This window comes from Artemia franciscana, chromosome 16 (genome assembly GCF_032884065.1).
Source record: "Artemia franciscana chromosome 16, ASM3288406v1, whole genome shotgun sequence".
NCBI classification, from domain to species: domain Eukaryota; kingdom Metazoa; phylum Arthropoda; class Branchiopoda; order Anostraca; family Artemiidae; genus Artemia; species Artemia franciscana.
Window position 1 is genome coordinate 2755547 of NC_088878.1, and position 24821 is coordinate 2780367.

The 24821-nt window shown below is 35.1% G+C and overlaps 1 protein-coding gene across 1 annotated transcript in view; it reads right to left on the reverse strand.

Moving 5' to 3' along the window:
- Positions 1–11846: 11846 nt before the first annotated feature.
- Positions 11847–24821, reverse strand: part of LOC136036901 (major facilitator superfamily domain-containing protein 1-like) — a 118229-nt gene continuing 105254 nt past the window's right edge. Inside the window, exons 8-10 of the mRNA XM_065719277.1 lie at positions 18864–19074; positions 16880–17103; positions 11847–12072 (exon numbers count right to left, since the gene is read on the reverse strand). Coding sequence (XP_065575349.1) covers positions 12019–12072; positions 16880–17103; positions 18864–19074 — 489 coding nt within the window. The 3' untranslated portion in view covers positions 11847–12018. The remainder of the gene's footprint in view (positions 12073–16879; positions 17104–18863; positions 19075–24821) is intronic.

Genomic DNA, 24821 nt, shown 5'->3' on the forward strand with positions numbered 1-24821 from the left:
TGATTAAAGAGGTGAATTTTTGGGTTATGGTCTGGTCTAATGCGTACTGGTAATTTTAATGTTGAAACGATATTTTTCCCCAAAATGCTTTTAAAAGATCCTTCATTCACCTTGTATGGTCGAGTTGGTTATATCCCCACAAATGGTACGATACAGACCATGTATTTCACTATTTTTTAAAATCACCTTAAACATCTAGATAGTGTCATCTTTTGTTTTGAAACTGGAACTGGCCTTATAAACTTTTTGTTTATCTGAGGTTTCAACTGCTCTATGCTACAAAAACTATACATAAAAAATGACCAAAAACATAACATTAAACATCACTATCTGAATCAGAAGCCATGGTGGCACTCGCGGTTGCAGATTTTCTGTACCCTTTTCCAGTATTTCGCCACTTAGGGTGTGTCACCATGTTCATAGGGGGTTTCCAGTCATTGGTAAGGACTTGTTTAGCTGTTTAGCACTGAGAACAGAATTAAGAGTAGTAGAGCCGAGTTTATTTCTCAATTTTGTTTCGTTTAAATTGACAATTTAAAAGACCCCCTCGGCACAAGCAGAAAAATGTAGTAGGATGGGCATTTTCATCATGGATTTACCCACGAACGGGAAACTTTTGACTTGAGAACAATAACATCGTTCTAGTAATTTAAACCAGAAATAAACTGGGTCATAATCTGCTCATTTCTTGGGATCAGGGCAGAATGGCATAAGTTTGAATAGTCGGGAGACATAGCTATCTTTGGGTCCCGTTTTAGTCGATAAGCATTCTGAACTGAAAAAACATATTCTTACTTCGTCGCGCAGTTCTATCATGTATTCCGTACACACTGTTTTGAAGGCAGTTGTAGCTGATAAAGAAAATTTCGTTGTTGATAAATATAACCTCTATACGACTGCCACAGTCTACTTCTTTCATGTCTAGGAGTATAGCTCTGGCTGGCTTGATCCTTTCTTTAAAGCTTTCACTCTGAAGGAAAAGTATCAAACAATCTCACTGTTCCAGACAACGCATAATAACTGGAAGTCGGGAAACCCACCTAGTTGTGACATGGCGTAGGATTCTGTGTTCGTCAATCTCCATGAACTTTTGCATTTCGACCGACTCGCCAAGCCTTTTTGGTCTTCTTCAATGCAATTATAGAGGTCTTCACTGAATTCTTCAACGTCTTTAGGTAGCTTATGACTTGCTGTACTAGCACACAAGTGGATGGAGTAGAATTTACATCCAAGAACAAACAGGTTTGGCAAATCCAGGGAAAGCTTTGCTTGCACAACACCTTGTCCCCCAATCATCGCAGATGCACTATCTGATGCAAAACCAATCATATTCGGCTTTGACACTCCAACCTCTTTAAACAGAAGTTTTGTTAACACTGTATTTAGCTCTACACTGCTGTACTTCAGCCAATCGCAAGAATGAGTTCATTACAACTTTCTTCCATCCACCATTCATAGCTTTCTTCTCTTCTTCAACACGAAAAATAACAACGACTAGGTTTTTCAAAATACCCACATTAGTACTTTCGTCAACTATTACCGAAAAACAGTTCTTTCTCATCAGGTTTCACAAGTCCAGATAAGCTACTTCTCCAATTATTTATTAATCACATGTGAAGTTTTTTGTATGACCACACTGAACACTCTTTGCTATTTCCGAGTCAGGAAATGCTCTACTTAAGATTTCTGGAAGCTCTTTCATAATATTGATTACCAAGTTGTGCCTCGCCAGAAATCCAATTAAAACCCTTTCGTCCCGCCTGATTTTCCTACTTTTTAGAAGCCTGTCATTCGTTTCTATACTATTTATTGACAAATGTACTGTGAGAGCATTCCTAAGTGTTGCAGAAACCTTTTTTAAATGAGTAGGATTGCTCAGGTGACCCCTAATATGAAAACTACTGGATGACAACTCGGTATTAAACAGAATACAGCGAGTCTATCCTGTGAGCCCTTTGCCTGTGTAATGTTTACCCTCAAGGTCAAAATTCCAATCTGGTTTCATCTCTTTCTTTCGGCATTCTGCTACCTTGTGGTAGCTTTCTTAGCTCCAGCAGCTGTTCCTACATGTGATTTTGCTTCATCAGTAACTGAAGGCATTTCATCATCTTCAAGGCTATCGCTACAGTTAGGTAGAACAAATGAGCTATGTAACCAAATTTCCTCTTCCCTTGCTTCAGAAGTGCTCGCAGACCGGCTCAACTCTGAATCTGCAATAACACTCCCAACAGCAAGATCGCTTCTTATATTTTCGTCTTAATATAAACTTCCACGTCAGAATATTGTTCTCTAATATTGGTCAGAATAGGTGAGAATATATGAGATTCTTCTTCACTGGTTTTAGTACTGCTTATGGCCATACTTTTTCTTTTTCTCACTGTTTCCACATTGTACCATATTTTGTGGGATTGTATTAAAAAGTAACAGTAGAGGTGAAATGTACCAAAATGGTACAATTGAACCACGTTTGGCATCACTGTGTACTATATTTTTATATAGCATCGGTGGAAGATACTTTGAGGGTTAATGATTGGTTACATATTGGGTCATACCATCCTTGGTTTCGTTTCTCAATTATATTCCATGATCTCAATTCACCAATTCAATAATTAAATTGTCTTTAAACAAAGAAGAAATTTGTTTTATATTGAAATAAATTAAATTATTTAGAATGCTTTAATTTTAATGTAAATTTCAAGAGCAACCCTTGCCAGTCTCTCATGAACTTCGATGTTGTATACAGGTACAAAATAGTACAAAATACAGTACAAAATTTCTGGTGAATTAGTATATAACATGTGACGAAGCCTTCAAGACGATGGGCATAGAAAAAAAAAACTTAGCGTACACCCTTCTGTGGGGATCATCCGAAAAAAAATTCGAAGTCACCTTGACCCCTCCCCCTCCAAAAAGTGTCGCCTTCTCGAGCCTGTGCCTCCGAGATTGGGAGTCTGATTCTCTGCAAATTTAGCTAAGCATGCTTGCTAACTTGATTCAACCTCTGGTGAATTAAAATATACAAATAAACGAGTTTGTATATAAAAAAATTCTCTAAAGTTAAAAAGTTCGTGGTAAAGATCTGTAAATAAAGAGCGACGTGGCTCAATAGTAAACGAACCACTAAAAAATAGATTTGATATCAATAGAAATATAAAAAAATGGCTTATTATGCTGATTCCAAATATATAAGATTCATTAAGTTTATTGTTATCCATCAAACGCTACAAGCCTGAGAAATTCGCTGCATTTTCTAAAAAGGGAATAAACAAATCCTTAAAGTAAAAAGAAATCTCAATGAGAATCACCCAATCAGGTTTAGCTTAGTAGAGAACCATATAGCAGGGGGTTTAACATCTATCAGCAAAAATATGGACATTTGTAATTTTTTTTTTGCCGGAAAAAACATCACGTATGCGTGTTTATTTTTTTTTTCCAGGGCTGATGATATCGAATCAATTGATCTGGAATATCGGGAAAGGGCTCATTCAAACACAAATGTAAAGTTCTAGTGTACCTTTTAAGTGACCCAAAATATTGGAGGGCAGCTAGCCCCCATCCCCAAAAGTCGTCTTATCAAAATTTTGAGATAGCCATGTCGTTCAGTTAAGTTGAAAGCTAAACATTCAGTATAGCTGAAAGGGTTTGAAAAATGTTATTTTTTTATCAGGAAATATTCAGTATCCAAGGGTCATCATATCTACTTGGGAGGCTGGCATGCAGTGGCGTGATTTCGTAAAGATCGTGGGGGGGCTAAGTTGGAGCCAAGTTTCCCAAGTGAAAATTACAGTGACAAATGAAAAACGAGCCATATTGTATAATAAATGCATAGATATAGGCCTACTAAAGAAAACTGATCTGTCTCGGTTGATGCTTGAATTATGTAGGCCTATCTCAATTTTGACAAGATTTTTAAGTCGCTAAATTTCAGCTGGGGAGGGAGGAATTGGCGTCTGGGGGCCAGTCTCACCCCTGCCCTATGACAAACTACGCCCCTGCTGGTATGGGTGAGAAATAACTGGTTCAAACAAGTTTAAATTAGAAAAAAAGTATTAAAATTATAAAGGCTCAATCATAAGGACCAAAAATAGCAAGATTCTCAAGCTGTTTCTCTTATTTACATATATAGAAACCTTATTTTTATGGACTTGTAGCCTCATTTCCAGAAGTAGATAAATTGTTACATACTATTGTTTTGACATTTTAATAAATTTTAATTTTACGGCTTCAGGAAATCAACCAAGATATATAAAAGAGAGACAGGTCAACTGAAGGTCAAGAAAATACTGATTAGGATTTAGCATTAAGCAAATACAAAGCGTCGTGTTCAGAATTCTTACTACCGCGCTGCCACCATATGTGTTCGTCTATTCTTCTTTCTTTTTTTTTGCAAAGACAATATCGGTACTTTTTTTCGGGAGACTGTTGCATATATACAATATACACATATACACAATAAACATATACATAAATCCATCCACAATAAATCCACAAAAAGTAGATCTTCCTAATTATAATAAATAATGTAGGGTGGTGAAGGGTCATAAGCTCTCCAGAATGAGAGTAGTCCTACAAATATTCTAACTTGAATAGAAACAGAATGTAAAAGTTCAAATTATATCTTTTGTAGAGGTTACAGCTGCATCATTAAATTTCTGTTCATTCACGTTAAAAATTTACGTTTTATAACTAGGTAATGATTAGATCAAAAGAATTCCATTTTTTCTGTTTACTTCAAGTTTCAGTATTTCCGAGCCATTGAGCTAATTGTAATTTTTTTTTCGTTTTTACGACAAAAGTAACTGGAGAAAATACTTTGACATTTTTTGTCCAAAGTTTATCTTCTTTGTAAAATATTATTTGTTCAGTTCAGTTCAGTTCAGTTTATTAATATCAAAATAAATGTACAACAATAACTCTCTACCCCTACAAGGCTCCATGACCCGTTACATAGGGGTTAAAACAAAAATAAATACCAAATAAAGAGTCTCTTCTTAAAAAAGCAAGAAATCCAATTAAATAACTTTGTGTTATTTTTACTCACCACTTCGTCCTCGAAATTCAAATCCAAGTCCACACCATCTCCCGCCAATACAAAATCACAACATTAAAATTAAATAAATGAACGTGGTCACGCCTAGCAACTAGGGATGTCGCCCTGCCATCATTATTCAACATATTATTAAACAAATAACAATATTAATTCAAACCAATTCAAAAATAAATTTTTTCTCAAATTTATTACCCATTATATTTATCAACAAAAAATATTTTTAGTTGGGTTTTAAAGGCATCAAATGAATGAATGCTACGGACATTATCAGGGAGACTGTTCCATACTTTACTACATGCTATTCGGGGACTAAAATCTGATCTGACTGTCTTAGTTTGAGGTAATAGTAGGTGGTCTTTATTGCGTAGATTATGAGAGTTCCTTGAATTAACTAAATCGGAAAAGAAAGAATTGAAACAGCGAGGCAGTTCACCATGAAGATCCTTGAAGAGCAAGAGACGACATAGAGTGCATAAGTATTCAAAAGGACTTCGATGTCCTTTATTAAATTCATTAACTAGCTTGCGAGCCTTTTGATGAATTACTTTAATCGGGTGGAGCAGAAACTGGAAAGTAAACATCCAAATCGAGTTGCAGTAAGTTAAATACGGCTGAATAAGTGAAAAATACAAGGTCCGACGAATAGATCCAGGAAAAATGTGCTTAAGTTTCCGAATAATCCCAAGATTACATGATATTTTTGCTTGGACTGTCTTGATGTGGTTTCTAAAAGAAAAATTTTCATCCAACAAAATTCCAAGGAAACGTACGTATCTTACGTTAGGTCGAGACAAAGGTCCTTTTGAGGTAGATATAGTTGATAAGGACGGGCATACCTTGTCAGTTCTAGAAAATATGAGAAAGTGTGATATAGCGATATTTAAAGCAAGTCGGTTAGTATCAAACCAGCGGTAAGATCGCTCCATAAGGATGTGAAGTTTAACCTCTAAAGCTTGTTCCGTGGCTTCAACACATAGGATATTGCTGTCGTCAGCGAAGGCAACTAAATCTTCATGAGGGAATGGCAGAATATCAGAAGATGCCACCGTATTTTCCTTTTCGTGACACAGAGTACAACACGCAGAAGGAATCGCGTTCTTTACCGCTCTAAATAAATCGTTGATTTACATTAAAAACAGAGCAGGACCAAGAATCGATCCTTGTGGTACTCCATAGTATAGACCAACGGACTTTAGTGAGTCAGGGTCCGTGGAAATCGTTCTATTGTGTAAATAAGAACGGAACCATGATAGGGCTGAACCTCGTATTCCTATATGAGACAGTTTATCAAGAGGGATCTTATTAGTAAGACTATCAAAAGCTTTCCGCACATCAAGGAGAATAGCGGCTGGTATTTTTACAGAATCTAAAGCGGTATGAAGAAAACTGATGAGTGTAGTGCATGCTTGCTCTGTAGTATGTTTCGATCGAAATCCGAACTGATGATTGTGCAAAAACTCCTTAGATTGTAAAATACTTGTGAGCCTTTTTTGCATCGGCTTTTCAAATATTTTTGAAAACACTGAAAGAAGGGAAATTGGACAGTAATTTGACAGATCACTTCTGTTCCCACCCTTAAATAGAGCTATCACTCTCACAGTTTTTAAAGACCTAGGAAACTTTCCTTTTTCAAACGACATATTAATAAGCTTTGTTAAAGGGCCCAGAATTGAAGGGAAAATAGCTTGCACAGCTTTAGTAGATATGTATTCTGGGCCGGATGATGATGCACCTTTTAAACCATATATGTGTCTTGCCACCTCTGATTCCATTACAAGCTCTATAACAACTGATTTAAGGCAAAGGGATCCCATGAACTTGAGATGTTGATCTTGTGAGAGGGAAATCGCGCTTCCACCAAGTCCCTTGACAGTCTTTTCGCGAACTGAAGCAAAATATGATGCAAGAGAGTTCTTAATCCCACAAGGGCGTTCGATCAGTACCCCGTCAATATCAAGTTTCGTTGGAATGTCAGGACTATGAGATGATGGTCTAATGACAGAATTGATGACTTTCCAAGTTTTTCTCGTGTCCGTTTTACACTCCAGAAACTTTGACGCATAATACGAGCTTTTCGCTCTGCAAATCAATGATTTGAATAAATTCTTATAAGTTCTGAATTCTTGTAGGTGTCGAGCTGTAGGAGAACTTTTGTATCTTTTCCATAAGTAGAGTTTGCGGCTGGAGCTTCTCAGAAGTCCTTCTGTCATCCAAAGGTTAATAGGTTGATTTTTTCTTCGAGGCTGATTAGAAGGTCATCTGGTGCAGCATTCTATAAAACAATCTTTTACTTTCGAGTAAAATTTGTCAAAATTAGAGTCCAAGTTATCTTTTTCGTCTATAAATTCCTATGAACATTCTTGCAGTTTAGTCTTTAAAGCTTCAAGGTTCTTTTCCATAACGAAGTAAGGCGATGTTGAGAGGCTAGACCGTGGAGCCTGCGTATTCGGCAACAAAAGAGCTGATAAAACTTGGAAATGGTCAGATATATCACTAACAATAACAAAGCTATTCTGAAATGTCAGTGATGAAAATATATTATCAATCAGAGTTGCTGATTTCTCAGTAACCCTTGTGGGTATAGTGACTGATGGTAGTAGTCCAGATGCAAGCATATCGGATAAGAAGTATGCAGGAAACGAACCCTCGTAGTCTAGGAGATTGACATTGAAATCACCCGTGACAACCGTTTCGCACGGCTGGTTCTGTATAGCTTCAAGGATTTCACGAAGGATCAGCAGAAAAGTCACCGAAGAGCCACTAGGGGAACGATATACCCCTCCAATGATCAGAGTACCAGATTTACCAGGATTAATTTAAACAAAAAATGATTCTAAAACTCCTTCAATATTCTTAGGAAGATCGTGTCTGACCGTGTATGGAATCGCGTCAGAGATAGACAGTGTAAATCCTCCTTTACTCAACTTTTTCCGATGTATTTTTTCGCAGTTGTATCCAGGTAGTTCCAGGAATAAATCCGTTTGCTCTGTAACAAACGTATCGCAAATACCTAAAACGTCGGGACGTGAAGAATCTTCGCATATAAGTTTTAGCTGATCCAGAGATGACGAAAGGCCTTGGATATTAAGGTGTAGAGTCCGTAGACAATCCGATCGTTTTGAAACCTTACCCAGAGTTGAACTATATCTACAATTAACTAAATTACTAATCGTAGTATCACATTTATTCGGTAGAACTCCTTCTGAACTATTTAATAATTTCTATAAATGTAGGGGGCTTTTCTCAAGAACTTCAAGGTTAGAAATTATCCCGGCGGAATCCCTGTGGGCAGACTGAGAACAATTAATTAACATAACTTACAAAAAATTGTGTGGGCATGGTGTGGAAGTGGACTTGCACTCCGAGGGCACGAAGCAGGCGAAAATGAAACCAATATCCCGACTGGCACTCTTGGTTCACTGAAAAAAGAATATACACCAGAAACTTGAACTGTATTTTTCAGAACTAAAACTAACACACAAAACAATACATTTGTTCAAATGTATCTGTCCCTCTCTTTCTCTTTCTCTCTCTCTTTCGTCCTTACTCGGTTTATACAGATGTGATGAATGGTAAGGGACTCTAAATGAGTGAAGCCTGAAATCTACATGACTAAGTGGGGGCAAAACCCATCTGATCTCTCACCAACGGAAGATATTGATTACTTGGAAAAAAGTAAGGGCAATGATGCAACAGCTAAGAAACATTCTGATGAAAATGGATTGTTTTAATTGTGACATGGCTTTGACTCTATTGTTGTAATATATTGTAAATCATCCGATCTCAGAGGTGACATTAGTAATTGTTATTCGCCTAGTTGGCGGATTGATAAATGTTTGAAGAAACTTCATATGAAACGGACAAAGGATGATCGTCGGCATTATTAGTCTTGCTATAGTTGAACAAAAAAAAAGTTACAGTACTACTTCAAATAGTCTGGATTAGTTGTAAGATAAAATACACCTGCTAACCCTGGAAAATTGACTAAACGAAAAAATTCAACCGTTTCAGAAATGGAAAAAAATATATGAAATCATATCCAGAGGAGAAGGGGAGGGGGGCAGTAGCTGTGAAATGTGGCACGTCTTAAGCCAGTGGGATGCGTTATTCTTATCAGTAATTTGCGGAAACTTTTTCTATTTCGAATCTTTACTACTGTACGTTCACCAGTGGATGGGGGATTTTTTTTCGATATGAATATATACATTTCAGTATCAATATTTTGGTCGATATATCGTGTCCAATATCGCCCAACGCTGTATAATCGTCGTTTCCGAACTCCCAAAAGGTGACAATTTATAGAAATTGAAAAATTTTTAAGAATATTCTGTGGAACTTAGAATAGCTAATATTATAATCTTTGTGGATGTGAAATTTGGAACGTCTTAAGCCAGCGGAATGCGTTATTCCTTTCGGCCATTTGCGGAAACTTTCAACTTTGAATCTTTACTACTGTACGTTCACCGGTGGATGGGAGATTTTTTTATATCGATATATACATTTCAGTATCAATATTTTGGTGTATATATCAATGTCCAATATCGCCCAACACTGCATAATCATCATTTCTGTACTCCCAAAAGGTGACAATTTACGGAAATTGAAAATATTTTAAGAATATTCTGTAAAACCTAGAATAGCTAAAATTAGAATCTTTGAAAAAAAAGTTTAAGGAATAGGTTAACTGAGTTTCGAAATTAAACAGAAACATGAATAAACAAATATCATTTTAAGTTTGATTTATGTGCGAGGGACTAGACAGCTGAATTCCACTTGAATTTCGGACAGTGCCATCTACTGGCATCCACCAAGTTAATGAAGGGAACTTGACAGGCATTAACACAAAACAAGATGAGGTCACAGAGCTTCAATTTCAATATTTAGCGAAAGACTTCTACTTATGAAAAAAAGATCTTCCCCAAAAAGTAAAGAAGACAGCTAATCAACAACTAATTTCTGTTTTGTTTCTACTTGATACAATTTCTGTTTGATAAAATCTTGAACTGCTGAGATTATTAGGAATTAATATTGTTGCTTACTACACATTCAGTTTATTTCCATTAGGTCTTTTCAGCCATCTTGATTATTCTGGTGATGTGATTTTGCTTTTTCGTCGATGTTTTAATAAATTTAAATCACAATATTCAAAATTCATCTAGTTTTTAATAAAAAAAAAGCCTTCAAAAAGTTATTTGCGGGGGGGGGGGGGAACAGTAGGCCTACTTCTGGTTGAAGTAATTTCTCTTCGTTTCAAGTTTGATCTTTGTCTTCATTTTAATATCTACTCGTTTTAGGATTTATTTATTCCCCTATATCAGTGTGTTATTTTCATGCTTGCTCTAAATATTCATTCTATTTTATGCTTTTTTTGGGTTTCATTTATTGAATAAGGCTAATTTCTGGATACAAAAGTTAAGTTTTAATTATTATATAACGTTGTTTCTGTTAATCTTGGAGGTAAATATGACACTACTTTGTAATGAAAACTCAAAAATCAATAGTATTTTGTCTAGTCTTGTAGTAATGTATAAATTTTTCATTCAGCACATCTTTGATTGTGACGCTGAGAGACAAACAGATTTTGCTCAATCGTTTAGAGTACAAAAGAGGAATTGAGGTCAACATCAACAAATTAACAATAAAAATATTATAAAAAGTTTTCTTTATTATTGAATACTAGACTTTAAGATAGGTAATACAACATTAGTTGAATAACAAAGAAGTTTATGCCCCCTGTGAAAGAAAAGCTATTTGAGAAATTCTTGCTGTTCTTGTCTTATTGAATTTTCATAATCCCTTCCAATTTAATTGCAGGCATTTCCCTATTTTTATGCATAACCATTAGATATGAACAAAGGTTAGCTAGGAATTTCTGCCGCCATTTGAACCCTTGAGTGACGAGACAATAAGCATACAACATAGAAAAATACAGTTAAATTCGCGAATATCTTTATCTACCCATTAGCGCTGATCACTTAAACTACAAGACTACTTCTTCAAGATTTTTTTTTTTTTTTTTTTTTTTTTACCGTCCCCCTACATGTCTAAAATATTTTTTTTTGCCTTTTGCTAAAAACTTATCTTTAATAAGTACTTTCATTAGAAAGAGTTCGGGAAAAACAGATCCCCCCCTTGAATAAGAAAAGTATATTTTCCCCCATCCCCAGCGTCTTCGCAAATTAGCACCACTAGATAAATGAAGATAGATTTATAGACTTATATAATAAGTTAATATTATATAATAAGATAGATTATAGATTTATAGATTTATAGACCAATAATCGTTCTTTTGGTAGTCAGTTCAGATTCAAATAAAAAGTAGACTGTACTAAATAGGATGGGAAGACGTCATAAGAAAAGATTTAAAGGCAATTGAAACTCAGTGAGAAGGGGTCAAGAATAAAGTTCTGAATAGACTCTGTTTTGTGAAGGTTATCTAGTTTTGGGGCAGTGGAAGAGCATAGTCAGCTGCTTTAGCCTCAAGCTGTTTGGGGCTATAACAAGGGTTTTATTAAGGGGGGGGGTAGGTTTTGAAGTTGGTCCCCTCTGATATATTGCTCTGGCTCGCTAATTTGTCTTGAAAATACATTGAAAAATTTCTCATAGAAAAAAATGATAACATTCCCATTGATTCGAACAGAATAATAATGAGCATAACCTTTATTCTTAGATGAAGGGGAAGGACAGAGATTGAGGACCTTAATTCCAAGAAATATTTTTCGCCATATTCTGCAACATATTCGATTTTATCTTCCCAGTATTTTTAGCACACTTCTATCTCATTTCTCAAGGTATATTCAATTTTAAGACAATTTTATTACGAATGGGTCATATCACCTAAAAAATACATTTCGATCTGATATCAAACAACTAAGATAGAAAACTATGCAATAAATTGATACATACACACATAATCGTAAAAAAAGACAAAAATTGGGACAAATATAATCAAGTTACGGCGATGGATTTCAACGAAGTGCTCGATGTTGAAGACCACTTTGTGTTGGTTGGTTTACAGGCAGCTGAAATTGAAAAGAAGGACGAATTTAAGCGAACTGTAAGACACAGTAGATAAGAAATACAATCCGAACGGGCGTTTCCTCATTTATTCAGTATATAGGTTGATTTTTAAGCAACCTATTGTAGTTGGTGAAAAGAGGCAGTTCTACGATTTTCTTCTTTTTTCAAGGTTTATCTGTTCATTTTGGCATAGTTTATTCTACTTTGAGGGAGAAACATTACCCCACCTCCTAAATTAACAACCTGCGTACGCCAATCTATTTGGGGGGGGGGAGGAGGAAGCCCATAACACATAATCGAGGGTCGATAATAACAACACCATTTTTATTTCAAATTTGAACAAAGTGCCCAGAAATTGAAGAAAATACTGGATTTCGGAGGGGGAGGCTCCCCATATCTTGCATAAATAGCTACTGCAGGTGTCAAGGTCAAATTATTTCTACTAATTTCTGCCTTTCAAATCCTGAAAAATTTCCTTGTTTATTTGTTTTATGAGTTTTCTTACATCACACCTAGCCAGCGCGGTCTGCGAGCTTATTTACAAGTTCATGGGATTGGGAGAAGGCTGAGAGCAAAAATTGTTCTTAATCATTTTCATTTGTCTAAGAAATAGTTCCTGTTGGTAGGGGTAAGCTGAAAACAAACATTGTTCTTAGTTATTTCCATTTGTCTTTGTATTAGTATATAATTTTGATTAGCCTTTAGTCATAATCGGTCAATCTCTTATCCGCAAATCTTTTTACTTATTTTTTTTCCCGAAATTACATGGCAGTGCCTTGTGACCATGATTGCAGCGTCCGTCACAACCTAGTAGAGAACGAACTATGCTAACCTCGTATACTATAGTCAAGTGAGTAAAAACTGGCAAGTGACGACGAATTGTCCTTTGAAGCTGATTCAGTAATGGTAACTATTAGGTCGACGGTAAAATTTAATTGCTATAAAATTTAGGAGAATTTTGTAAGATAGCCAGAAAAACCACAAAAATGTGTCGGATCGAAATGGTGATTCCACATCTGAAGTCACCTCTTGAGCTGCAAGAAAAATTTCTTTTTCTTCTGGGAAGTGGGAATATGTCTCCTTTTTTCATCTGATGTTTTGAGCCAGGGCTTCATCATGTTTTTCTGTGCTTCATCATCATTACTCGCAGTCTGGACGAAGAACGTCCTAGTCAGGATTGTAATTTTAAGATTGTATTAAAATAAAAAAAAAATCATTAATTATGATCGTGTCGTGGAATACACCCGAAGGGAGCTATTCCAAAATTTCCTTGTTTCTGATTGTATCTTGGTTTTAAGGCTGTTTTTGATTGCCTACTTAATTTCATGTCTTTTTAAAAAAATCTGCTTTATGATTCACAAGTATTTACTCTGGAGTACACGTGATAACTGTTAGTAATCAATTTATGGTTCATAACGCTTCAGTCAACAGGTGACCAGATCAGAATTTGTTTAATATTTTTAACAGAATACATCTAGGACGTGGATGCCGTCAGGACGGAGGGGGGGGGGGAGAATGCTCTAAAAACATTAAAAGGATTAAAAAGGCACAACTTGGACACTTGTAGCCAGTTTCCATAAACTTTTTTTGAAAATTGACATGTTGTTAAAGTAGACGTCTTCGAAAAGGGTTATAGAGCTACCTCCCTCAAAGACTTCAGATAAGGTAGGGTACCTGAAAAGACACAATGAGGAAACTTATTGTTGCCGCATAGCATGCTTAATTGAGAGTCGATAACCTGTTATGATAGATGACCAGTCACAACCAAGGGAATTTCAGGAGTCCTTCTCCCCGCATAGATTAGGTTGGATATGAATTGATAAGAAAAAAAATAAGGAAATTTAAAAAAAAATAGGAGTAAATAAATAGTGAACGGTAAAATAGTAAAGAACCTAACAATTGTAACAGTAAAAAATAAAAAAAGTCCTGTAAAGAACCTAAAAGTAAAAAAAAATAGTAAAGAACGTACAACCTTATCTCGTAAGCTTGATGACAAGAATTATGCCTCTTTATCTCAATCTCTGATCACATACCATGATAAACTTCTTAGCATTAACTATTCCTCTAATCTCATATCAGATATTCAAGCTAAAAGAGTACTAAGAAAGGTAACCCTGTCACTGGTACCAATACCTTGGACGTAAAACTTTTATAGGGACAGCAGCATATATGAGGAATGCTTGGCGGCCCTCTGGATGACCTGAGTTCCTCTCGTAGCACAGGAGGAACAATAGTCCAAGGTGATCTGTCTTTGAGTCTATTTCAGCTCCTCTAAAAAATTTCGAAGGGCTTTTTGCATCAGCCGCAAAAGATTTGTTTTCTGGAATCAATAATTATTTACGTTATTAATGAAAATAGTTGTTGCTAAGTGTTTAATTGTATTTTTTGGCTCACACTTGAGCAATATTGGCTTGCCATGGTAATTGAACAGCCGATTTCAGAAATTTTAGCTGCTTTGTCAAGTAGTTTATTGAGTGAGAAATTCCATTTTCATCGAGAACTAGGCGATTTTTCTTCATGTTCTTCAATTGGTTTTTCAGATTCAGCAGAAAATTACGGCAGCTTTTCTAAATAATGCAGCTTTTCTAATTCCTTCTAAGCATGACGAGATGAGAAAAAATAATGCGTAATGAAGAAAAAAAGAAGATAGTTACAGCCAATGAAAATGAAAAGAAACAGTGCAAATATTTCAAGCGAGGCCTCCGGTGGGCTGTCCTTGGCACAAAATAGACAAATAAAAACAAAGCATAAAAAAAGAACCACTGGAATAAAAGAGAGCCTTTCCATGTTATGGTGAAAAGGTAACTGAAGAAAAAATCCGATATTGAATGACAATTCAAAGAGCTAAATCTGAGTTCATTTTACTCAATGCTTTTTGTTAAAAGCTAGTCGGTTACCAGGTTTGTATCATCTGACATTTTACTAGGGTGCCAAATACACTTATATTTTTCTCATCTTGTATATTTTACAGGGCGCAAAAGATTGTGCGTTGATTGCCAAAAACGCTAGAGGTCGATTTGCAGCATTTTTGACTGCTGACTGCAGTTTCACCTCACTGCAGTGACATTATCACAGAGTGAACAAAAAAGACGAAGATTCTGTTTTAATTTTGAATGGTGGCAAAACAGTAGCAATTATTGTGGCAGAATGAACACGTGGTAACAAATAGGAAGAGCAAAGGCCAAAACAAGAAAAATATTTCAAATCTTGAAATGTAGCTTTTACCAGACACTTCTACAACCTGAATACTACTCCTGTGACCCAGACTTCAACCTATCTGCTTTGTGTCAAACTTTGACTTTCCTAACTTACGGTAACAAAAATAGGAACAGTGAAGAAAACTGTGAATAGGTTTTAGTTTCTTTGACGTTACACCTGCACAATTCCCCATTTGAGTGTGTCAACTAAATTCATCGAAGGGACTAAAAGTCTGTAGATCTACAGGTAAATCCGTAGAAATGGAAACATTACTGTCTATTAATGTTGTTCTGTTAATGTAAGTTTTCCTCGCTTTTTTTCATTGAAGGGACTAAAATTATAGATCTACATATGAATCCGTAAAAGTGGTATCTAGCAACACTGTTTGTGACTGAGGTTGCTTCTTGAATTAAAATCGAATAGTTGTGGGCATCTAGCCTTGGTTAATTGTAAAAAAAAAGCCAAGACAGACAGTCCGATTGAGGGAAAGCCAAATCTGGCATTAACTCCCCTTATTAGGATTGTATAAAATGATGTTAGTTCATTTATTAATAGATAGACATGTCTATTATCCATCCATGCATCATTCTTAGGGCAGAAGAACTAAGGTAGATAGTGAAAGAGCTAAGATAGTCATAGAATCTATAGTTTTCCAAGTGTTTGGTTAAATGGCATAGGTAAAGGGCGGGAGTAAGTTGTAAAGGGTGGGTAAAGGGTGGACCTACACTTGTTTGTTATCTTTTTGCAAGGCACGCCCGCCTAGAGTCTTAGACACTCTTCCTATTAAATGCCTAGAAGCTCTTTACGTGCTCGCGTATTGTATATAACTTATACACTATGAAAATTATTGTTTACATTCTTAAGCTAAATACCAGCAATGATTATAGAGTATTTGAAAATAAGGACAATTAAAGTATTTAATTAATGGAATTCATGGATATTGTAGGAGTTTTTTATTTGTCGACCTAGATTGTTTTATTTTATCCTGATCTATTTGCAAGAACCACACATTTGCCCTCTATTAGGCCTTCTTGTAAAAATCATTTTGAAAATAAGAATTTACGAAATGACAAAAGGCAGCTTGTAATTAGGTGCTGGGGATTTTCCCAGAGGCATATTTGTTGGGCTTTTCAATTATTATCACCAAAACAGATATCTAATATTCCAAGAAATGGATATTTCTTGGCAATAATTGATAATCATTAGGTAACCTTGAATATACTTAGGTGAGAGGTATGGGCATAAGGACAATAAATAAAATTGTATAGAGGGTTGCAGCTCCAAAAAAAGGCTGGTATAATTCAAAAAAAATTTCAAAGACCTATAATATTTTTGAAGAAGAATATTCTTGTAAAAGGGATTTCCGCAACCATACCTAGGAATTAATTCATGAGGGCGCAAAAATATTTTTGGAGATGAAAAGTAAACATTTTAAAATTGGAATTATCAAAAATAAAAAATAAATATTTGTATAAGGATATCTTTTTGTTATGGGGAAAGGGGATTACTATTTCATTGAAACCTAGTTATGCCTAATATGGTCCCATCCAAATGATGTCCTTGATTCGATACGGAGAAGCAGAAAAAGAAAAAAGAAGGGCAAGAACTTACGGCTCCTAACCGGGCCAGGTATCGATTTCTTATATCTGAGTGTGTCCGAGGCTGTAAGAGGTCATATGGAGTAATTTCACTTTCAGTAATGTCATTAATCATATCTGTATCGCTTTTACCAAGCAAAGCGTCTTCATATTCTTCTCTTTGTTTGGTGGACATGTTCAGGTGACCCCCTTTCTGATAATCTAGTATCCAAATTATGAGGCACAAAATAAGAGTAACTGAAAAGAAAAACAGAATCAGAAAATAGATTTTGTGTATTTTAAAAAATCCAAACTTGTCTCGAAAAAAAATTATCGGTAGGATATCTAAAAAAAATTGTATGTCACGACAACCTTGAAAATTATTTCTAAGTGAACGAAGCAATTTCGCATATAAGACAGTCCATTAAGTTTTTGTATTTATCATAGTATAACTCTACTAAAATAACAGACGCATCAAATCAAAAATTTCTTAAAATACCCAAAAATTTTTAGTTTAGTATTCGGGATCAGCTTTTCTAGAATTATTTTTAAGAAATCTAAAAGATATACAGAAATTTTTATTCGGTTCTCAAAGAGACAATTGTTCTGCAAGAGTTCGAGATAAGACAGTTCTGAAAGAGTTTACTGTCCCAAATAGGATAATTTTGTTTTGAAAGTATATGAAACACGATAGAAATTTTTTTTTGGAAAACGACTGGAAATTTTACTGAAAACTTTACTGGAGCTTTTCTGTCCTGTTTCACGATTATCATACCCCGTAAATTTTTGAATTTGGATCTCCTACAACATCGGAGCTACAGGCCTCTGATCAAGATTACAATGAACAAGATTAACCGTAAAACTAAATATGTAAATGGAAACTACCGGAATCAAGAAAACTGCACTACATTGGTTCGGTTATAATTGTGCAAAAGCAGAAAAAAATCACTAAAACAGCTTGCAAGGGGAAATTTATCAAAATCCTGAAAAGGCTAAGAACGATGTACCAGAACAAACCCAATTGCATTTTCTTTTAATTTAGCTTCAGCAAAATAAGAAAACTTGAGAAAACTGTAGCAATTGTTGCAACACCAGAAATTAAAAAAAAAGGACCTTTAAAAGTTTTAGCCCAGCGATTGGAATACTAATTTACAAAGAGTTTTCTAGAGAAATTGCCTGCTGATTGTTTTCGATACCCAGCTGACTGACCGTATTTCAAATAGTAGGCTCTTCGTAAAGATCGGTTCTATCCCGCTCTTTAGAGCTATAGTGAAGGAAAGTTGAGATGGCTAGGACACGTTCTGGGCATGAAGAATGCAAGATTACCGAAGATTGTCCTTTTCGGCTAACCGCCTAGGGCAAAACGGAAAGCAGGTCCTTCGCCGTTCTGGTACGAGTATGTCATAAAGAAACGCTTAAAGGAAATCAAACTTCCAGGGAGGTTGTAAAGAGGTAGGCTTTGAGTAGATTAGGATGGAGGAGGAGCGTGCGCAGCTTTGTTGGCCTTAGGTGGCTTGGTGCTATAGTCAGTTGTGAGTGGTAGTAGGAGTAATAAAATTGTTACATAAAATTAAAAACTTCTATAAACAATACAGGTAAAATATAAAAGTTCGGTAAACTGACAGATTAATATGCAGACTTGGGAGTTGTCTTTCTCCCAAAACAGCCTGGATATGCTCCAGACATACCTGCTGATAGTTCTGTTTTTCAAAAGCTAAATTTAACTATGTCAGAAGGATTCCAGATGATCATTACTTTTCTGCCATTTACTATCTTTATTGGGCTACTGTTTTAGTTTTGAATAAAATAGCCCCAAGTATTGACCATTTTATACTGCATTTATCAAGTTTACCTGGCCACAACTATTAAGTGTTTAAGCTGATTTGTATGTATTCTAAAGCTACTGAGCCTGAAAAAAAGTGAAGGGGAGGGATCTAATGTTTGCAGTTTATATATATATATATATTCTAATATCCTCCCATTGTGACTCTATCAAATATTGGAGCAGTTCTTCTTACCAACCAACATTCCTAAAAAAAATATTTCCATTGCTTGATAGCCTTCTTTGTCCACAATAAGGCCACAAACCATGGTCAGTAATGCCATTCCTAGATTTTGAATAGCCTGCATAAGACCATAGGCTGTACCAAGCTGGTATTCAGGAACCACTAAGGCTACCATAGGCCACAGTGCACTAGCCAACATAGAATATGAGACTCCCATCAACACCTGGAATACAGTAAAGAAATAATTGGTGAAAATTCAAATAAAATTCTATTTTATACCATTTGTTTATTCGAGGTGACAATTAAACATCATCTGTTATAGTGATAGTCTAAATATATAGTAACGATTATAATGACATTTCCATGCATACCCTATATTGTCATACCCGAAACAATAACAGCCCTTTAGAACGAAACTTAACAGATTATGAATAGGCAACTGATTTATGAGACAGAAAAGCTTTAGAGGAGGTCCTTTTTTTTATATGGTATACCATTTCAATATGGTAATAAAATTAGTCCCTTGTATGAGAATTAAATAAAAAAACAAGTTTTGTTTTTAACTGCAGGTAAGAAGCAACATTAAAACTTAAAACGAACAGAAATCACTCCGCATATGAAAGAGGTTGTCCCCTCCACAACGCCTTGTTCGTTTTGCTAAAGTTTGACTCTGTCACAACTCTACTTTTTAAAACAATAAAAAACATTTTAAAACAATAAAAACATGCTTTTTGACATACTGCAATTTGGCTATGCAGAAGAGAACATAAAGATATAAAGAAATGTAGACGGCTATCCTTTGGTGACTATTAACAGGTTCAGGAGGCAGTCCTTTAGTTGACTCTGCGAAATTTGAATAACAGGGTTTTCGGTCGTTACCTGATTCTAAAAGACGAAATAAAAAAAAAGTGGCCACATATGAAGAATTGTGTTCCGCTCTCGGCATTAGCCTTTAGTCAAGTGGAGGGAGCAGTAAATAAAACAAATTATTTAAAGAAAATGCGATGTGAGGATAATTGGTAAAATATCGACAAGAAAGAATACACTTATTTTTGGAAAATTATTTGACAATTTATAAATTACTTAATTTTTCGATTGTTGACACACAAGATTTATCACTGGAAAAGGGGGGAATATCCCAACCTGGTTGCGTCCAAAAAGAGTAAGGGAGTCAATATGAAGTTTCAACGAATCCTGGGAGGTATTTCGAACAAGAAATACCTCCAAGGACAAAGATAGAATACACTTATTTTTGGAAAATTATTTGACAATTTATATATTATTCAATTTTTCGATTGTTGACACACAAGATTTATCACTGGAAAAGGGGGGAATATCCCAACCTAGTTGCGTCCAAAAACAGTAAGGGAGTCAATATGAAATTTCAACGAATCCTGGGAGGTATTTCGAACCATATTAAAAAACACTATGTGCATCCTGATTATATTGAGGGAGGAGTAAAATAAAAAATTAATTAAAGAAAGAACGTAAGGATAATTGATAAAACATTGACAATAAAGAACCCACTTATTTAAGATTTTAATTAAAATTCTGAATAAACTAATCCACAAAATTACTGCGGATCAAATTTTTTTTATCAGGAGTAATTTTGTGCAATTCATTTTAATAGTAATTTTAGTATAGCATTTTCGGTGCACAGAGAGAGTTATTAGTCATGTGAATTGAAAAACTGGGTGACACTTAGTCTTCTATTGGGCCAAGGGCATCCGGAACTAGACCTGTAGACACCGTTGATCATGTACCATTCTTTTAGAAGAATGTTTAATGCAACAATGTTGTGAATATTATTTGTTAAAATAAATATATGTCACATTTGTTAAACGACCATTAATTAAAAAAGCTCCAGTTTAATTATATAAAAAAAAGATCAAAAAGGATGTTACAAATAATTACAAACACGTTTGTTTTCATAAATTTGTGTCTTATTTTAAGCTTCCTTGTCCTGATATTTAATTAAGGTGTATACTTTTGCGCGAAATTTTAATGCAGATTGTCCCAAAAAAAAAAACAAAAAAACAAATTTGACAGAGGAGTCCTGTTTGCATAATATATTGAAAAATTCACTTGCAGTATCAATTGAGTCAAGTTGAAAAAGCCAGCCGTTTATTACCTGGAGGGTCATCCTCATTGTGTTGCGAGAGCATCACTTTGGTTTTGTCGTTTTTTTTTTTTTTTTTTTTTTTTTTTTTTTTTTTTTTTTTTTTTTTTTTTGTTCCTAGCACCTCGATTTCAGCTTATTCCTAGAAAGTGGTCAGTGTCTAAACTCTGCGGTTTTACGGAAAGTGTAGACCTTAGGCCGGATTGATGAATATGACTTTGCATTTCGGAAAGCCTCGTAGAGCTCTTGCCTGGGGCCAAAAAGGATGGTTTTTGCTTGTCCTTGAGCCAGAGCCTATAGTGTGTGAAGTGACTTGGAGTTGTATAGCCTGTGTGAGAGAGAACTATTTGAAGTTATGCAGTGAAGCTTTCTTTTCATCAAACCATGTTTCTGCTTTCGAGTAGAAACCTCCGTTCTAGCAGGCAAGCAGACAGGCACCAGTTTCAAATTGAAGATGGACTAAAATCTATAAGTGTTAAATATATGCGGCAGTTACCCGGCCCCACAGTCAATATATCTTCTATGAGTGAAAAAATAGAAAAAATTACACAAAATAAAAAAGTGGGGACCGAAAGTGCTGCCATCTATTGTTTCTACCCCTTTCTCTTCGTGATGTCAGCTGAGTTTATCATTCAGTTTTTCGCACTTAGGATTGCGGTAGAGAAATGGTATCAGATGTACCTCATTAACTTTAAAAGTTCTCTCAGTGCTAGAGAAATTAGAGTTTATCCTTTGCACCTTTCTAAGTGGTGACGTTAGAAACTTGGCCTATGGCAAAAAAGTCAACTTTTGAACTAAGACAGATAGATTTTTTTTTTCGCGGCCGTCGATAGCTCTTGATGAGCTGATCAAAGCATCATTTTTTGGTAGAAAAAAATCCTTCATGAGATATACCAGTTTGAAAGTTTAAATGGGTTGACAACTTCATAGTAAGGTACACACTGAAACCAAAAATAAGGTGATACAGAAATGGTATCAAATATGCCTCTTAAACTTTAACAGTTCTCCCATTGCTAAAAAAATTATAGTTTATCCTTTGCTCCTTTCTAAGTGATGACGTTAGAAACTTGACCAACGGCAAAAAAGTCAACTTTTGAGCTAAGACGGATAGATTTTTTTCGACGCCAGTCGATAGCTTTTGATGAGCTGATCAAGTATATATCATCCATTTTTCGGTGAAAAAATTCCTTCATGAGATATATCAGTTTGAAAGTTTAAAGGGGTTGACAACTTCAGTAGTAAGATACACACTGAAACCAAAAATAGGCTGTTATCAGTTGTGAGACATATAGGGGAGTTTTAAGCAACAGTCGGCTGTTAGCTCATAATCATCTTCCGCAATGAGGGGTTCGCAACTTTTCCTAGTTGGTGTACCTATTATTTGTTTCCGGTGTATTTGATGATAACACCAATTTGGTTCCAGTGGTAAGACATGTAGGGGACTTGTAAGGAATAATCGGCTGTTAAGCTACAATCATCTTTAGCGACAAGGGGTTTGCAACTTTTGTTAGTTGCAATGAGGGGTTTGCAACTTTTGTTAGTTGCAATGAGGGGTTTGCAACTTTTACGAGTTAGTGTACCTAATATTTATTTTAAGATCCTTATAGATTAACAATTTCAGTGTTTAATCGATGCGAGGAAACAAAACCAAAGTAATGCTCTCGCAACACTTTACTCGGCGAAGCCGAACAAAGGTTGTCACAACACCTCACGTTGCCCATGCAACGTAGATCTAGTTATACTTGTTTTCAAATATTCAACCGCTGAGGAGTTTTCAATATAATATTGACGGTAACAAATTTTAGTAGAACAAAATAAATTGATAAAAACGTCTCTTTAAGCTAATTAAAAAAAATAATTAAAAACTAAATTGTTCTTTTCAAAACCCTCTACAGCTTTTTGTTTTGAGTTATTAAAGTTGTAGGCTGTATACCATTTTCTTATACAAATTGAAATAGGATCTGCATGAAAAACCTCAATTCAGAAAGTCCAGTAAAAAAAAAGAAGAAAACCAGTGGCAAACAGACTATAGTGCAAGATCTGAGTAATAAACAGAAACAAAAATCAATGCCCTTCTACGTCCGTTGTTGCGAGACATGCTAAAAATAATTAGTATGAAAGAGATAGCCGGGTGGTTTTCCATACCATTCCCCTTAATAGCGGTGAAAAGAAAGGGCTTCAAACGGTGACAAAAAATGAGAAACGACGAGAAAATTGATCATATCGATCATTTTTTTACTACGTGATTAAGAAAGAAAGTTTTTTTCTCAATCTTAATAATCAAACGACGAATATCACACAGATATCATCAAATAAAATATCATCAAAATAAACACAGATATCATCAAAATAAAATTTTTTTTTGCAAAATAAAAGATATTAAATAGGAGACACTAAAAAAAAAACCTCTTTTAGAGACGGCTATGATATCCTTCAACCCCTTTCTAAGGCCATAAGTATAAATTAAAGTTGATACTCCGATATATACTGCTATGTGTCTACCGGACATTTCAGACCCAGAGAAGCAAACAAAGTGATGGGGCTAGAAACGCAGAGATGGTTGCATTTTCAGCGAGATTTTATCCCGATGCATTTTCCCGGTAGGCGTACATAAGTCAATTTGTCTTCCTTTTGCTAAGAATTGTTTTTACTCCGTTGCAATTAATTTTTTCTAAAATATTTCTTGCGACCCAATCAAAAGTTGTAACGACTGACTACAAGGCAGATGTTTTTGTATCAAATTCAGCAAAAAGTCAACAAAGGCAGTCTACTAAACTTTACACAGTAACACCTTTACAAATTCATTTAAATTTTGAAGTTATAGCCATTTAAAAACATATTTTTGTTGAATTTCTGCAATTTTGCTGCCATCATAGGAGTGTCCTATGACGGAAAGGCACCCTGCAAAATGGCTGGGAAGATGTCGAGAATGAGTAACTGGTTGCGTAAAGCCCCAAAATAAAACATGCATAGTTTTAACGGCTCAAATTTAAAGATTAATTATTATGGTAAAGTTTTGAGATTTATTCTTTAGGTAAGTGACAGTATATTAATGCGGTTACTGGTTCTGAAAATTGAAGATATTAGTAACCCTGAGAGGAGACAAATGTATTGAGAAAAAACAGTTCCCAAGCAGATAACTATTGTGTTACCGATACAATTTTACCGTTTTTACCGTTTTATCATTAAAATTTTACAATTTTACCGTTAAAACAAATTTACTATTCTTACTATTTTATAAAACAAATTAGCATGGATAGTGGGGAAGTGAAAAACTTCACCGACTAATAAGTGAAATAATATGAATGCTGAAATAAGAGCCAACATCCATTGTTCATCTCACCTTTTCCACGTTACAATTTGCTAGGAGTATTTTACAACCTGTACAGAAATGTCTTACTATGTAATAATCAAAACAAATTATTTTAAATATATCATTTGTCAGTCCTCATATTTACACATCAGGTTGATTACTCTTACCATGCTTGAAACCCCTTTAATTCTATTCGTAATTACCATATTTTTCTAATCGAGAGAAAAGACCTCAACTGCATAACAGAAAGTAACTATAGTAATTATTTTACATTGCAGATACCCGTTGTACCCAAAAGTGTGCCTATGTACATCTGGTATTGGCTAGCTCTCTACATGAACTTTCTGTGCGTTAAAATTCGAACTCAACAGGGGACATTTTTATATCAACAAAATAGTCATTGAACCAACAACCTGTAATGTTGTTAATGTTAATAGTGCAGTTCATGAGAACCAACAAGAAAAGTTCTTGAAAGGTGGTTACAAAAAAAAAACTAGTTCAGAATATTTGAACATCATTAAAAAGGATATACACTTAC